At 46.8% G+C, this 13,892-nt stretch overlaps 1 protein-coding gene across 1 annotated transcript in view; it reads left to right on the forward strand.

Moving 5' to 3' along the window:
- PGBD5 (piggyBac transposable element derived 5) overlaps positions 1 to 9,368 on the forward strand; it is a 145,605-nt gene extending 136,237 nt beyond the window's left edge. Inside the window, exon 7 of the mRNA XM_049868656.1 lies at positions 835 to 9,368. Within this exon, the coding sequence (XP_049724613.1) occupies positions 835 to 1,030 (196 nt within the window). The 3' untranslated portion in view covers positions 1,031 to 9,368. The remainder of the gene's footprint in view (positions 1 to 834) is intronic.
- Positions 9,369 to 13,892: the final 4,524 nt, after the last annotated feature.

The raw sequence follows: 13,892 nt of genomic DNA on the forward strand, positions 1-13,892 counted from the left end.
TGGTGTCGCAGTGGATAAGTGTTTCGCTGCTAACCAAAAGGTCAGCAGTTTGAATCCAACAGCTGCTACTTGGAAACCCTATGGGGCAGTTCTGCTCTGTCCTGTAGGGTTGCTGTGTGTCAGAATCGACTCCACTGCAATGGGTTTAGTTTTTTCCGGCTCTTTGGAAATCTCATCTTAGGTGTGAGAGGTAGCCCCACTCCTTAGGGATTCATTTAGCATGTCTTTATTGAATACCTTGTAAGCTCCATGAGGCTATTACAACAAAATGTGCATTTATTTAATAAGCATGTGTTGGTATTAAGGGTGCTGATATTTGCATCGAAAATATAATCCAGTGAGCCCTAAGCTGGGCTACTTAAGGTGTGCCTCCATGTCAGAGCATCAGGGAAGGCTCCACCGAGGCTGTGACATCGGGAGGTGGGAGTGGTGAAGAGAGTAGACTCAGGATAGAGGCAGCACCATCTTGGAGGCCTGGAGCTGAGGGAAAACACAGCCATTGGGAGCTGGGAGCCGTTAAGCATGAACAGAACACAGCATTTGAGAAGGGAGCAGCACCCTGGGAGGGTCCTGCTGGCTCCAGGGCTGCAAGCCATGCTTCAGGAGACCTGGCACCTGACTTCAGTATCTCCCACAGCGACCCACCTTTTCCCACCTTATTTTTGATAGGAAATATTTTCTACTTTTTGTATCTTGTGACAAAGCCAGCTTGCTGTGCCCTGAGCCCCCTCCGTGCATGGAGAGATTCCATAGCGTTTTGCTGGCCATGGTGAAACCCCCTGGGTACCCGTGAGTCACCTGGGCCAACCTTTCTTATTCTCCCTGTCCTTGTAGGTATTTCATTTCCCATAAACCAAACAAGACCTGGCAGCAGGTGTTCTGGTTTGCCATCAGCATTGCCATCAACAACGCCTACATCCTGTACAAAATGTCTGACGCCTACCACGTGAAGAGGTACAGCCGGGCACAGTTTGGGGAGAGACTGGTCAAAGAGCTGCTGGGCTTGGAGGACACCTCGCCGTCCCACTGATGCCTGGGCTCAGCTCAGGGCTTCGGTGAGGGACCAAATCAAGGGAAGGTGAGAGGAGGGAGAGAGCCTGCTGTTCTGACCCGCCCCAGCAGAGACGCCAGAGGGAAGCTGTGAGGCCTCTGTGGGCGGGACAGGTACTTCGCCTGAAGGAGTGGCTGCTTGTCTTGGTTTCCACTCAAATAAGAGCATGTCCTCTGTGAAGCTGCCCCCACCGCATTGTCAGCGCTCTCCATGGACTTGAATGCCAGTCATTGCTATGTCAGTCGTGTCTGTTCAGCAGGGCATGATACCCGCGTGACCCCATTCAAGCCTGGCAGGGAGCATCATCTCAGCAGAGCTGGCTTGGGAGGGTGTCTTGCCAGCAATGGCTCCACGGGTAGGCTGAGCTATAGCACACTCTGGTGGAAAATACCTGCGTTGTAAAATGTAAAGGAATTTGGAACATGATTCCATTTCACGATGTGTCAAGAGGTGACAGGGAAGCAGCAGAGATTTGACTTTCATCCTTAAAGTTGTTCAAAGGTGTATAAGAGACCAGAGGGCTTCCGAACATTTACCTGGTGGCAGCCAGCTTAGAGTAGGTCTCTCAGAAGAAGAACAGATTGGATGCCGTTAAAAGGAAGTGATGGAATGGGTTGCAGTTGCCCGTTCTAATTAATCAGTGAGGCATCCCTGCTCATCTCTGAGCCAGCTTGGCTGGTGTGATGGGGAGAAAGGAAAATGCCAACATCACTTGCAGTGAAGTGTGATGCTATTTTTTCTTATTTTTAAATATATCTTCAGGTTATTTTCTTACTGTTGCTTAAAATCTCATGTAAAGGAAAACGTCACCCTTCTTTTCCCTTCCCTCGTCTCCTTCCCTTACCACAGTCATGGCAACTTACATAATCACCATTCTGTGACTGTACCAGGGCCAAAGAGGGCTTTTGCTTTGGAGTGGCACTTTCCCCAAGGACCACAGGGAGCCTTGTGGGCCTTGAGCATGGTCACAGAGGTTATCATTGGCAGGATTACTTGTTTTGAACAACAACGACGCTGAAGCAACAAGCGTTCACTATGGATGGCTGCTGGCTAGTTTCTTCCCCTTCATGTGTAGTAACCCTGGCACCAACACCCTTCTCAAAGCTGCCCCTCAGAAAGGTGTGGCTGGCATTGGCAAAGCCTAAAGTGGGTATATGCAAGCCTTGCTTCGATCTGACATGAAGCCAGAGGGCTTTGCTCCCCGCACTATTGAAAGGACTATGGAGAAGCAGCTGAGAATAAGGGCACCAGTTTATTTCCTAAAAGATCAGGGTCTCTTTCTGAACCAAGGTACGTGTGTCTACGTGGGAACCTCAGGGCCAGAGTGGTCTCCTGGCCCGATTATCCCCACAGGCAAGGAACAAGTAATTTCTGGAATTTCACAGCCCCCCTTCCACCCAAGTTTATGTAACCACCTCATTTTTACAAATGCAAAACCTATTCTACTCAGGCTTTGGGATGCTTTTCCTTGTTCAGACTCAGTTAAGTGTTGCTGGCAGCATGCTCCTGAACTCCATATTGTTTCTGTATTCCAGATTGTTGATCGCTAACCTTGCCCTTTGGTTTTAATTCAATGCCACGGATTGTAGGCCACATTGGAAATTGTGTTTCAGAACACCTTTGCCGTGTCCTTTAATTGGATTGAAAGCACTTTTATCACATGGAGAAATATATTTTTAATTTGTGATGCTTTTCTACAAGGTCCACTCTTTCTGAGTTTAATGTGTTTCCAACACTTAGGAAGATTCTAATGAAAGGTGATAAATTTTCTTTTCTGTCCAAAAAATTGAAATAAAAATAAAAGTCTATTTAGATGGTGATTCTTTGTTAAGATGTTAATTTGTTTCAAAGGTTAGGGACCAAAATATGGGCTCCTAAGACTTGATGCCTTGTTATATAATCTAGTATATATGCTCTTAACTGTGCTTAGTATCATGAATCACTGAGCAGTTTAAAAGAGAAGCTCAGTTAAGTTTTGACCAAAAAATACATATATTTATGATGTAGTTCTATGAGTACAGTTATATTTGAGGTGCCTGTGCCATTTGGAGACCACACTGTGCCTGCCTTCTGATGTGGTGGTTTTTCTCGTGTCTTCTAACTTGTATCGTATGTCACTCCAAGTTAACATGACAAGGGGCAGTTGGGAAGGTATTGTGGGTGACATCGAATTACCAAGTAATTAGAGGGTAATTATGCCACTTTAGTGCTGGGTTCTTAAAATGGTGACTACCTGTTTTCTGATAAATGATTGGAGAAGACAGCGGCTCAGCTAGGAACCTAGTGGAGGTTGTGGTAGCCACTCCAGTCCTCACAAGGCCTGTTATTGATTAAGGAGAATTTCTCTTCTCCTCCCAGAAGAAGGGCAAAGGGGCATGTAGCACTGGGAATTGGGAAAATCTTTGGGGAATGGGCCTTATAGATGTGATTTATAGTGATTTTAAGAATTGCTGTAGTTAAAATACAGCTGGATCCAGTATCCCTGGGCTTGACAGCCACCAGTTGGCATTTGAATTGGCTGATTTAATAGTTGGCTGTTACTGGTGACCAGGAAAGGACCAGTGGGTGGTTCTCATGAGAGGGGATCCAGCACAGCCCTGGGCAGAGGGCAGGAGGCAGGTGGCCATCTGCATCCTATAGCCAAAGAGGTCCCTTCTCTGCTCAGGTCCTGCCACCGTAATGAATGAAGGCCCGTTGAGATGCTGCCTACATGGTCCTGAAAAGAAAGACCGAATAATGAGCTTCCCAACCCTCATGCAAAACAAAACAACAACAAAAGCTTCTAAGCTTCTTCAAAGAGAATCTCTGTTAACTCACACCCGATGCAGGTGAAACTCACGCAATTTAGGTTGTAGTCTCAGGACTGTGTTTGTATTTGGAATCAGGTAAGGTAAATTCTTAGGAGGATTTAACCCGAATGAATGACTTTCTGTTTGTATAGGCTGCTGTCTTTACCATGCTCCATCTTTGACTTGCATTGTCTCTTTTCCCCATCCTCTGCTCGCCAAAGAGCCTCAGTTTTGAACAGTGTCTTACTGTGTCAGTGGAACGTTATGTTAGGGTCATATTTCAAAGCTGAAGCGAGTCAAGTAGGAGAATCTTGGTGTCTGGGTCACTCTGGGCAAAGACACCCAGCTTATTGACTAAATTAGATCAGACCCGACCACCAAAATTGAATTAGTTCTGCAGCTGTGGAAGCAGCAAGGAGAACACAGACTCATGGACAGGGATTGGAAGGTTCTAAACCCTCATGTGTAGCCTGTATATAGCCTGTGCTCTGCTGTTAGCCATGAGAGCCCAACCTCCACATCAACAGGCAAGGGAGTCTCCCAGCCACCAGGTGTGAGGGCGGGAAGGGTTGTGGTTAGGCAGATACTCCATTACTAGTGAGGGTTAGGAGAAGTTGCAGCTCCTTAGGATCCATCTGTTCTTCTGCAGTCTGTGCTTAAGGCCAGAAAACATCTCCTCACAGTTCCTGGAGCAATTGGGATGAGAGCAATTTGTGGCACCCAGATGGGGGAGGGGAGAAGGCAGCACTGGGTGCCCTGCTCACCTCCTCACCCTGCAGTGCCACCACACTCACTTTCCACAGGGTGGGCATCATGCTAGGAGAGCATAGCAGTGGCAGCAAGTCTGGTGCAGAGCTTTTCCCTTGAACGTCTCCTCTAATCTCCACAATGACTCCTGGAAGGTCAGTGTGCTGCCATCATCCCTGGTTTACAGGTGGGGACATGCAAGCTTGGGGTGGTTACACAGCTTGCCCAGGTAAGCCAGCTAGCTGAGGGGAACCGAGTCTCAAGCAGGCTGACCTGAGGCCGCAGGCACGTGCTGACCCTGTGTACACAGCTACCCAGGCCCATTCCAAAGGCTGTGCATTTGAGCCCTGGTTTATTTAATGCCTTCACAGGGTATTCCCTCTTTCTGGAGCCTTTATAGAAAGGAACTCACGGTCTCTCTTGACCCCAAATATTGCACAGTAACTGTAGTGCCAGTGTCCCTGTCCTAGACAGAGGAGGTGCTATTTGATCCAGCAATAATGAAACCAAAGTTTGCCGGGTAGTGAGCCACACCCTGGACAGTAAGCAGTTTGTGGAGGACACCTGGGCATCCTGGCCTGCGCTAGACTCCGAGCAGTCAGCCTGCTTTCCTCTCCTAGACACCCAACTGCATGGACCGGGGGTGGGGGTAGAGGGTGTCTCCTGAACCCCGCAAAGGCTGAGGCCCAGCTACGAAACCATTGTGACAAAGTCCCTGAGGTCAGCTGCCTCCCAGGTAATGGCTCAGAGTGACCATACCTCTATCATTCCAAGATCCAATTCTTTTCTCAAGTCTCAGCCCACTCACAGCTCGTTGTTTGTGGTTCGATTCCTCTACATCAGGTAAGGACTCATCAGAAGTCTTGGATGACGAAAGCTATAGCCTTCTGTAGCCAGGGTACAAGCAGAAAGGAAGTTCCCAGAAAGATAGCAAAGTAGATTACAGGGAAAGTGCCCCCGCCCCTTTCCTGCATGGCTGTGGCCTGCTGGGAAGAGCTCTGCCTTCGGCGAAGACCCTGAGTCAAGGTGGCCTGGGTTGTCTTCCTCAAGTACTTTTTCTCTTTATGAGGAAATTGCTATGACTTCATTATTTAATCCAGGTGCAAAATCAACACTTAAAGCTTTTCTATAAAGCATTAGCAGAAAGTGAGAGTACAGTACCTACATTCTGCCGGTGCTGCTGACTCTTGTCCTGGAACAAGAGCAGCCACCCAGCTACCCAGTGGGCTCCACACGTTTAACTGTATGTGTGCCCTTCCCTGCGTGTGTGTGCATGCGTGTGCACACATGCGTGAGCCCTCCCGAATACGTGGTCCACTTCCCCTTTCTCCGTGATCCTGGCACAGTGTCCTGGATCTGACCCAGCTCAGCCTTGCACTCTGCTGGAATCAACTTACGCACCTTTCCGTGCCTCATAGGGTAAAGTGTATTTATGCTTTGATGTATAACCGTTTTTAGGCCTTTTTTCAAGAAGTGGTTTATATATGATGTTTGGTTTGTACATTCTCATCTTCACTAGCTGGTTTACATACAGATAAAGTTCTCAGGTTTGAGTTTTTAAAGTTACTTGGTAGTTTGTGCACGTCTGGAGAGGAAGACAGAGTAAGCAGAGGGAGGCCCTCCGAAGGCTCGAGGGAGTGCGGAGGTGATGGGGAAGGGGTGAAGCCCCACAGCTCCCTCAGGCAGAGGGGCTTCTTGGCCAAGATGGGAACAAGGAGGGAAGGGCGATGCCCACTCCCTTCTGTTCCCTCCCCCAGTGGTACACCCTGGCAGCTCTCCTTCCTTTTTGGTGTCTCTCTTCAGTCTTTCGATCACTCTCTAATTCATTCTTTTGGCAAATCTTTATTAGAACTGAACTATAATAAAAAAAATCATCCATGTGTACTGAGCATTTATGTATCAGTCTTGGTTGTAGTCTCATTACACAGTTATTTCATTTAATCCTCAGCATAGCCTGTGAGCTAAGAGCCGTCATCACCCCCTTTGCAAATGGGGAAAGTGATGTTTCAAGAGCCATGGGCCACCCCACTAGGAAGTAGTGGAGCCGGCTTCAAACCTCAGCCCTGGGCTCCGGAGCCTATTCACTCTCAGCCTTGGCAGCTCAGGGTGAACCCCTTGTGCCAGGCCTTGTGCCAAGAGCTAGACACCTGTCAAAATGTAGACTACGGTCTGTGCCCTCAAGAGCACCATGATCTAAGCATGTGGAGGGCACAAAAAAAGGCACAAAGGGGGCTGACACCTAGCCAGAGGGAACCCAGGGTGGGGAGGCAGCAGTGTCCCTGCCTGCCACACAGACACCTTCTGAAATGTTGGAGCACTTCACCCTGCGGGCACTGAAAGCACCTGGAGTAGTGTTCCCTAAAAAATAGTCTAAAGGCTAAAACTGGAGGCTCTGGGTGATGCAAATGATTAACACATTCAGCTGCTAATTAAAAGGTTGGAGGTTCAAGTCCACCCAGAGACACTTTGGAAGAAAGGCCTGGTGATCTACTTCTGAAAAACCAGCCATTGACAACCCTGTGGAGCACAGTTCTCCTCTGACACACAAGGGGTTGCCATGAGTCGGAATCCACTTGACAGCAGCAGGTAAAGAGCGGAATTAGACTGCCTTGACCAGGTGCAGGCCACGTCGACCACTGCCCTCAGAGTAAATTACACGTAGGTGTGTTTGGAAAACATGGCACCGGAAATGAACTACAAGGAAAAAAGAGGCCCCAGCTCTCAAGGAGCCCATAACAAAGCTAAAAGAAAGTTTATCTCATAAAAACTAACTTGCAGTTATCAACTTTTAATTTCTTTTCATTTCCCCAGTGGCTTGTGTATGGTTCTGCTTTCTCCAAAGCGGTTTGCTGCAACCTCTCTGCATGGGTCTACGTGAGGGCTTGTTTGTCATCAGTCAGCATCTCCTGTCTGCCTCTCTCCACTAAGAAAGCTACAGCTTTGGCAAACGCAGTGATAGGAAAAGATCATTAATTGGCATTTGAAATTTTAGTTTTTTAATGGGCCCTTTCCCTAGACTCTGTTATCTTTTCCTAAATTCATCTATCTTCAGACTTGAGCACGTCCTCCCAGTGTGTGCACTCAGCAAGCCTGAACAGGGCAAGGAAAGGACAGAATGGGTTCTATTACTTCAGTAGGTTAGAGAGAGGGACCCAGGACAATGGGATACATTTTTATATTTATTCTATCAATTGTATCTTCTTGAAGAAGTCATTATTCGAATCTCCTGATCTGCCGCAATCTAGATTGGTTGCCCTGTAGTTACTGTTGTCAGTTGGTGTTGAGTCGATTCCAACTCATGGCACCCCCTTGCGTGCCGAGTAGAACTGTGCTCCATAGGGTTTTCAAAGCTGTCACCTTTTCGGAAGCGGATTGACAGGCCTGTTTTCTGAGACACCTGTGTGTGTGGGTTTGAACCACTAACCTTTTGGCTATTAGTCGAGTGCTTAACTCTTTGCACCACCCAGGGACTCTTAATGGAATATATTTTTTAGGTGTCAACAAGATCTGGAGTTGTGGAATTTTTTTTTTGGAGACGTTTTTGTCACTTGTATCATCTCAAGATAACATAATGCTGTGGGTGTAACCTTTTAAAAGATTGTCACCTTATGAGCGTCAGTAGAAGGAGAGTGCCCAAAGTGAGACGTGTGCTGCTAGGTTCTGCCCTTATCAGACCACGTGTCCAGTGCTGGCTCCCACCCTGTAACAAGAGGGCCCAGGAAGGTGAGCGCGGTGGGTCCAGACAGAAACTAGAGGATAGGAGGAACAGTTGGAAAAGACTGGAGGTGACCAGTGTGCCGAAGCAATGACTCAAGCCAGAATGTATCCTTTGTCTTTGGTTTCTTGCTTCCTGTTGGGGATAATCAGCTGTAATCTGAGTGCCTCCAAGGGCGGGACTGGGGCGGAGGGTGCACATCTGGGAGGCAGCTGTCCACTCAGTGGGGAAAGCAGTCTTCACTGAAGGCACTGCCCAGCACTGGAAGAGGACAGCGCACAAAGCAGTGAACGCTCTGTCACTAAACACTGTGTCACTAAACACCCTCACCAGGGCAGGCTAACCCTGTGGGGAGGCCATGGAGGGCACTCTCACCAGGGCAGGAGGTGGGCCTAGCTCTAGTCTTTGGGGCTGGGCAGGACACCATGCTGGCACCTTTGATCGTAACTATGGAAGAGCAGAAGGGAGCCGAGAAGCAAAGCCCCCAGGGTTCTGGGTGGATGCTAATTGGGATGAAGGAGAAACCAAAATGACTCACACAGACTGGCTCTTCTGAGGCTGCCCTGCCCTCCCAGCTGCTTACCTCCTCCATGTCCCGTAGGGGGCGCCCGCACTCACTCTGCGTTCAGAGGCAGCAGCCACCAGGGCTACGGAAAACTGTGTCCGAGAATCTGGGCAGATTGTTTTTTAGTTTGAGATTTTCATTTCCACTATTAAATGATACTGATTTTTCCTTGTTTTCCCTTCCAGTTTTCAGTTAAGAATCTGTAGGAGACATTTTTTAGTCTTACTAGGAACAGCTCGCGTGCAGCCCCTGGGGGCCATCACCTAACTACAGCCAGATGGGCGAGGTAACGCACACCTTTGGGGTGAAGACTTTGATTTTACACGAAGGCACGCTTGCAATAAAGTTTTACAAATTTTGTATACCATGAACGAAATTCGGAGTTCTAAAATGTGAAGCGTGGCAAAAAAAAAAAAAAAATTCTGACCTCGTCACGTGGTGTCAATTTCTTCAACAAAGTTTACAGTCAGCAACTTTGAAATACAGTCAAATATATTACTATTTGCTTCTCTACAGTGTTTTTTTTTTTTTTTTTTCTGGGGGGGGTGAGGGGAGTAATGAGGGAGGAAAGATCCGATAAAAGAAATTCATAAAAGCATCACGGGACCTGTCACCAGAAGTGAATAATTGGTTTGGCTTGGTTTGGGTTTGCCCTAGTGACCATCTCCAGGGTCCTCTGGAAGATGCAGAGAGACTGACAAGCAAGGGACAGGAGTGGTCCTGGGTACCCCAGGTATGTCCCCTTCTACTGTCAACACCTTGGGGAGGTCAGGGGCTCCCACAGGTCCTCTTCCATCCCTCCCCTTCCATCCACGTCTCCGCCATCAGAGACTAGGTTGTGAAGTGTGCAGCTCGCTTGGCTGCTGCATCACCTGGCCCTGCAGCCTCTGTCCTCCTCCTTCCTCTTCTCCTCAGATGGTTCTGGAATCAAGCACTCACTGGGCTGAGCCACCTGCTCTCACAAGCTGAGAGATCCAGAGGAGGGTCCTTGCAAAAAGGGGAGGGATGGGAGGCAAAAATGCCCGGGAGTGAGAACTGGTGGGCACAGGAGTGTCCAAAACCCCAGAAGAGCACTGGACCCATTGACTGTGATCACACGTTCCGTGGAGAGTTACAGCGTTTCCATCTCCGGGGAGACGCCCTCCGTTTGATTTAGCGCCACATGCAAGCATCAATCCAGCGAAATTCTTTTATGATTGGAGTTAAAAAAGGAAGTGACTTTGATGATAATATTCTTAAAAATATTATATCCTAAAGTAATTTCCTAAAAGTGGGAAATTGTTCTTGCTAACAAAGAAAATCTTCGTATAAAATGAGTTAAGTCTGATCCCACTTTCCAGAGTTCTTTTATACTTATTTACAGGAGAAGAAAAAGACTTTGAGAAGCATGTGCTTTTCAACTGAAAACAGGAATGAAAATATTTTTATCCCACATTCTGACAGTTTTAAATTTTTCTATAAGCCAAAAGTAATTTTGAGCATATTTCTAGAATTGGGATTGCTGGATCATAGGTGAATTCTATGTTTAACTTTTTGAGGAAGTGACGAACAGGTTCGACAAGCAGCTGCACGGTTTCACATGAAGGTTCCAGTTTCCCCACATCCCTTCCGACACTTGTTATTTTCTATTTTTTTTTTTTAATCATGGAAATCCTTTCCTCCGACACTTGTTATTTTCTATTTTTTTTTTTTTTTTAATCATGGAAATCCTGGTGGCCTAGTGGTTAAGAGCTATAGCTGCTAACGAAAAAGGCTGGCAGTTCAAGTCCACCAGGTACTCTTTGGAAACCATATGGGGCATTTCTTCTCTGTCCTATAGGGTCGCTATGAGTTGGAATTGACTCGACGGTGAGGTTTTTTAAAATTTTTTTATCGTAGTGGGGGTAAGGGGACATCTCACTGTGGTTTTGGTCTACATTTCCCTAATGAGTAATGATGTAGGGCATATATTTTTGTGCATGTTGCCCATGTACATATCCTCTGGTGAGCACTCTATTCAATTTCATTGCCTGTTTTTTTAATTGGGTTGTTTGTTTGCTGTTGAGGTAGGAGTTTTTTATGTAGTCTGAATATTAAACCCTTATCAGATACATGATTCCCCAAATTTTCTCCCAATCTGTATGTTGTCTCTTCATTTTGTTGATAAAGTCTTTGAATACGCGAGGTTTTGGTGTTTTTCTTTTTTAACTTTAATGAAGTCCATTTTACCTGTTTTGTCTTTTGATGCCTGTGTTTTTGGTATCATATTGAAGAATCCCCTGTTATAAGCTAGGCCCCAAAGCATTACGTCTCACTTTTCTCCTAAGAATTTTATGGTTTTAATTCTCACATTTAGGTGTGAAATAATTTTCAAACACCCTTTTTAAATTTTAATGCTTTCAAAGCTCACTGAACCTTGTGGTAAGCACTGAATTTACCTTTACTTTTTTAATTGTGTTTTATTTACTCATGATCATTTATTAGAAAGGTAATGCCTTTCCTCCACCACCATCTTTCCCCTCCATTTTTGGTTTCCACTTCTTTCTGCTTCTGACTCCTGTCCCTGCAAACCTCTCTCTCTCCATCCTTCCTGAATGCCACATTCTTTTGGTGAGTGCAGGCACACCAGGGCTCCCTGTGTTTTCCTCTGAACGCAGGGGGCCCAGCCCAGGTCTTCTCCATCAGCCTGTCATCTGGCATCCAGATTCTCAAAGCTCACAGGTCCACAGGAAGCACAGACCCATCCTTATCAACAGAGGTAGGAATGGGAGATGTGGTCCATTGTAGCAGACACTGCAAAGGCAGAGACAGTCCGGGAAGAGTTCAGACTTCAACAATGAGGAGGCAAAATGCCATTTATAGTCAGGAAGAGGATAATGTGATTTAATTTGCTTTTCCTAGGGGCCCAGCCTTCCATACCACATCTAATGGGGTCTAATTGTATTTCCCTTTTGGGCTCACAGGGATACTTAGAAAATCAAACAGTTGCTTGCTGATTGGAGAGATGAGATGGTACAGATAAAGTGGACTAAAAGCTATTCATTAAAAAAACTTTTATTGAGCTCCTCTAAATTACTAGGTAATTTTTTTTTTTTCTGCTAGACACTGGAGATGTAAACAGGGATCATCCTTGCCATCAAGTGGGAGAGACACACATATTTCATGTGATCAGAGCAATAATTGCATGTAAAGAATAACCAGGGAACAATGACTGTATTTTCTCAAACACGAATGGGGGCACGTTTTCTCCCTGGGGCAGAATATTTAAAAAGGAGAAAAGATGTGTGATCCCTGTTACCACAGAGATCCGTCTGTGGTGGACCATGGGGAAGTACAGTGTGAATGTTAGTTACTTCACAAAACAAGAGGCCTTGTTCCTTGGAGCAAACTTGTGCGACTCTGGTTTATCCTGGGCCACAAGGCTCTGGGATTTTCACTGGGAAGGGCTTGGGCCAATAGGTATGAGCCTGATCATTCTGCCCCATTTTGATCATTCTGCCCCAGCTGGCTAGAAGAATGGGCACTACAGGGCAAAGGAACATTAAGTCTATACACAGAAATGTCTGCTTTAAAGAGGTGATTCGTCTGGAGGGTAGACCTATAGGGCAGGCCAAGGCAGGCCCCAGGTCCTAAAGAAGTCAGAGATAATTGGACATAGGGTACTCTGTGCCAGGAATCCCCAGTTAGAAAGTTGTGGCCAGTCCTCCTTCTCTAGGTCCCCAGTACCAGAAACTAGAAAAAGTTGGAATGAGAGTTGTCCCTCCTTCACCCGGGTGCCCAGCTGTTGGCAGCGTTCCAGCTTCTGGCAACCTGAGTTAAGGCCAGTGATAGAGGTGACCAAGAGGGAGTAATCCACTCCTAACATGGGGACACATGACCTGTAAGGATAGGTGTATGTATGCAGATAACAGGGTGGAATATGTAAAGAACCTGGCATGAGCTAGCAGAAGGGCCCTGGGAGAAAGTAGGAAGTGGAGGGGTGTACGTGACTTTGTCTGATTTCAACAGCGTTAGAAAAAAAGAGAAAAACATTTAACAATCTGGTCTTGCCTTGGTTCAATCATCTCCCAAAGCAAAGGTTTGTGCCACCCCCTAGCCTTCCCGAAATCCATCCCCTCATTTGAGATGAAGCCTTTCCCAAGTCCATCCAGCAGAGGGCAGAAGAATACACCTTATGAGCCTCAATGAAACCAAAAAACCCAACCAAACCCACCGCCCTTGAGTCGATTCCGACTCATAGCGACCCTGTAGGACAGAGTAGAACTGCCTCGTGGAGTTTCCAAGGAGCGCCTGGTGGATTCGAACTGCCGACCTCTTGGTTAGTAGCCGTAGCACTTAACCACTATGCCAATAGCGGCCATTCAGTCAACAAATGTGTTTTGAGTTTGGGGTCAGGCCGCACTCTAGGCACTGTGGATTCTGCAGTAAACAAGGAAGACAAGGTCTCTATCACTACAGAGCAAGGAGAAAGAGCAATAAGCCAGTCATCAGGACCACAAAACAGTAATGTGATGGGTGCAGGACTGGGAAGGAAACTCGCTGCCAAATTTGGTATCCACTCATTCAGCAAAGGAGCCCTGGTGGTGCAGTGGTTAAGAGTTATGGCTGCTAACCAAAAGGTCAGCAGTTTGAATCCACCAGCTGCTCCTTGGAATCCCTATGGGGCAATCCTACTTTGTCCTATAGGTTTTTGGTATTTTTTTTCAATCAACAAATACTGACTGCTTGTGTGCCAACTACTGTAAGGACCGTTCACACCACAGAAAAAGATCCCACCCTCAAGGGCCTTACATTCTGGCAGGAGGCAGAGAGTGAGTAAACAATACACAGAGTGAGTGATCCTGGTAGTTTTAAAGCCATTAAGGGGGCACTTGTTTTTCCGCGGTATAATGCTCACTTTCCGTGCTGGAGACCTGGGATCAGTCCCCGACCACCCGGCTGTCAGTGGAGCCTCATGTGTTGTTATGATGCTGAGCAAGTTTCAGCACAGCGTCCAGATTAAGATGGACTAGAAGGGCCTGATTGGAAACCCTGGTAGCATAGTGG

Source organism: Elephas maximus, chromosome 24, assembly GCF_024166365.1.
Source record: "Elephas maximus indicus isolate mEleMax1 chromosome 24, mEleMax1 primary haplotype, whole genome shotgun sequence".
Lineage (NCBI taxonomy): Eukaryota > Metazoa > Chordata > Mammalia > Proboscidea > Elephantidae > Elephas > Elephas maximus.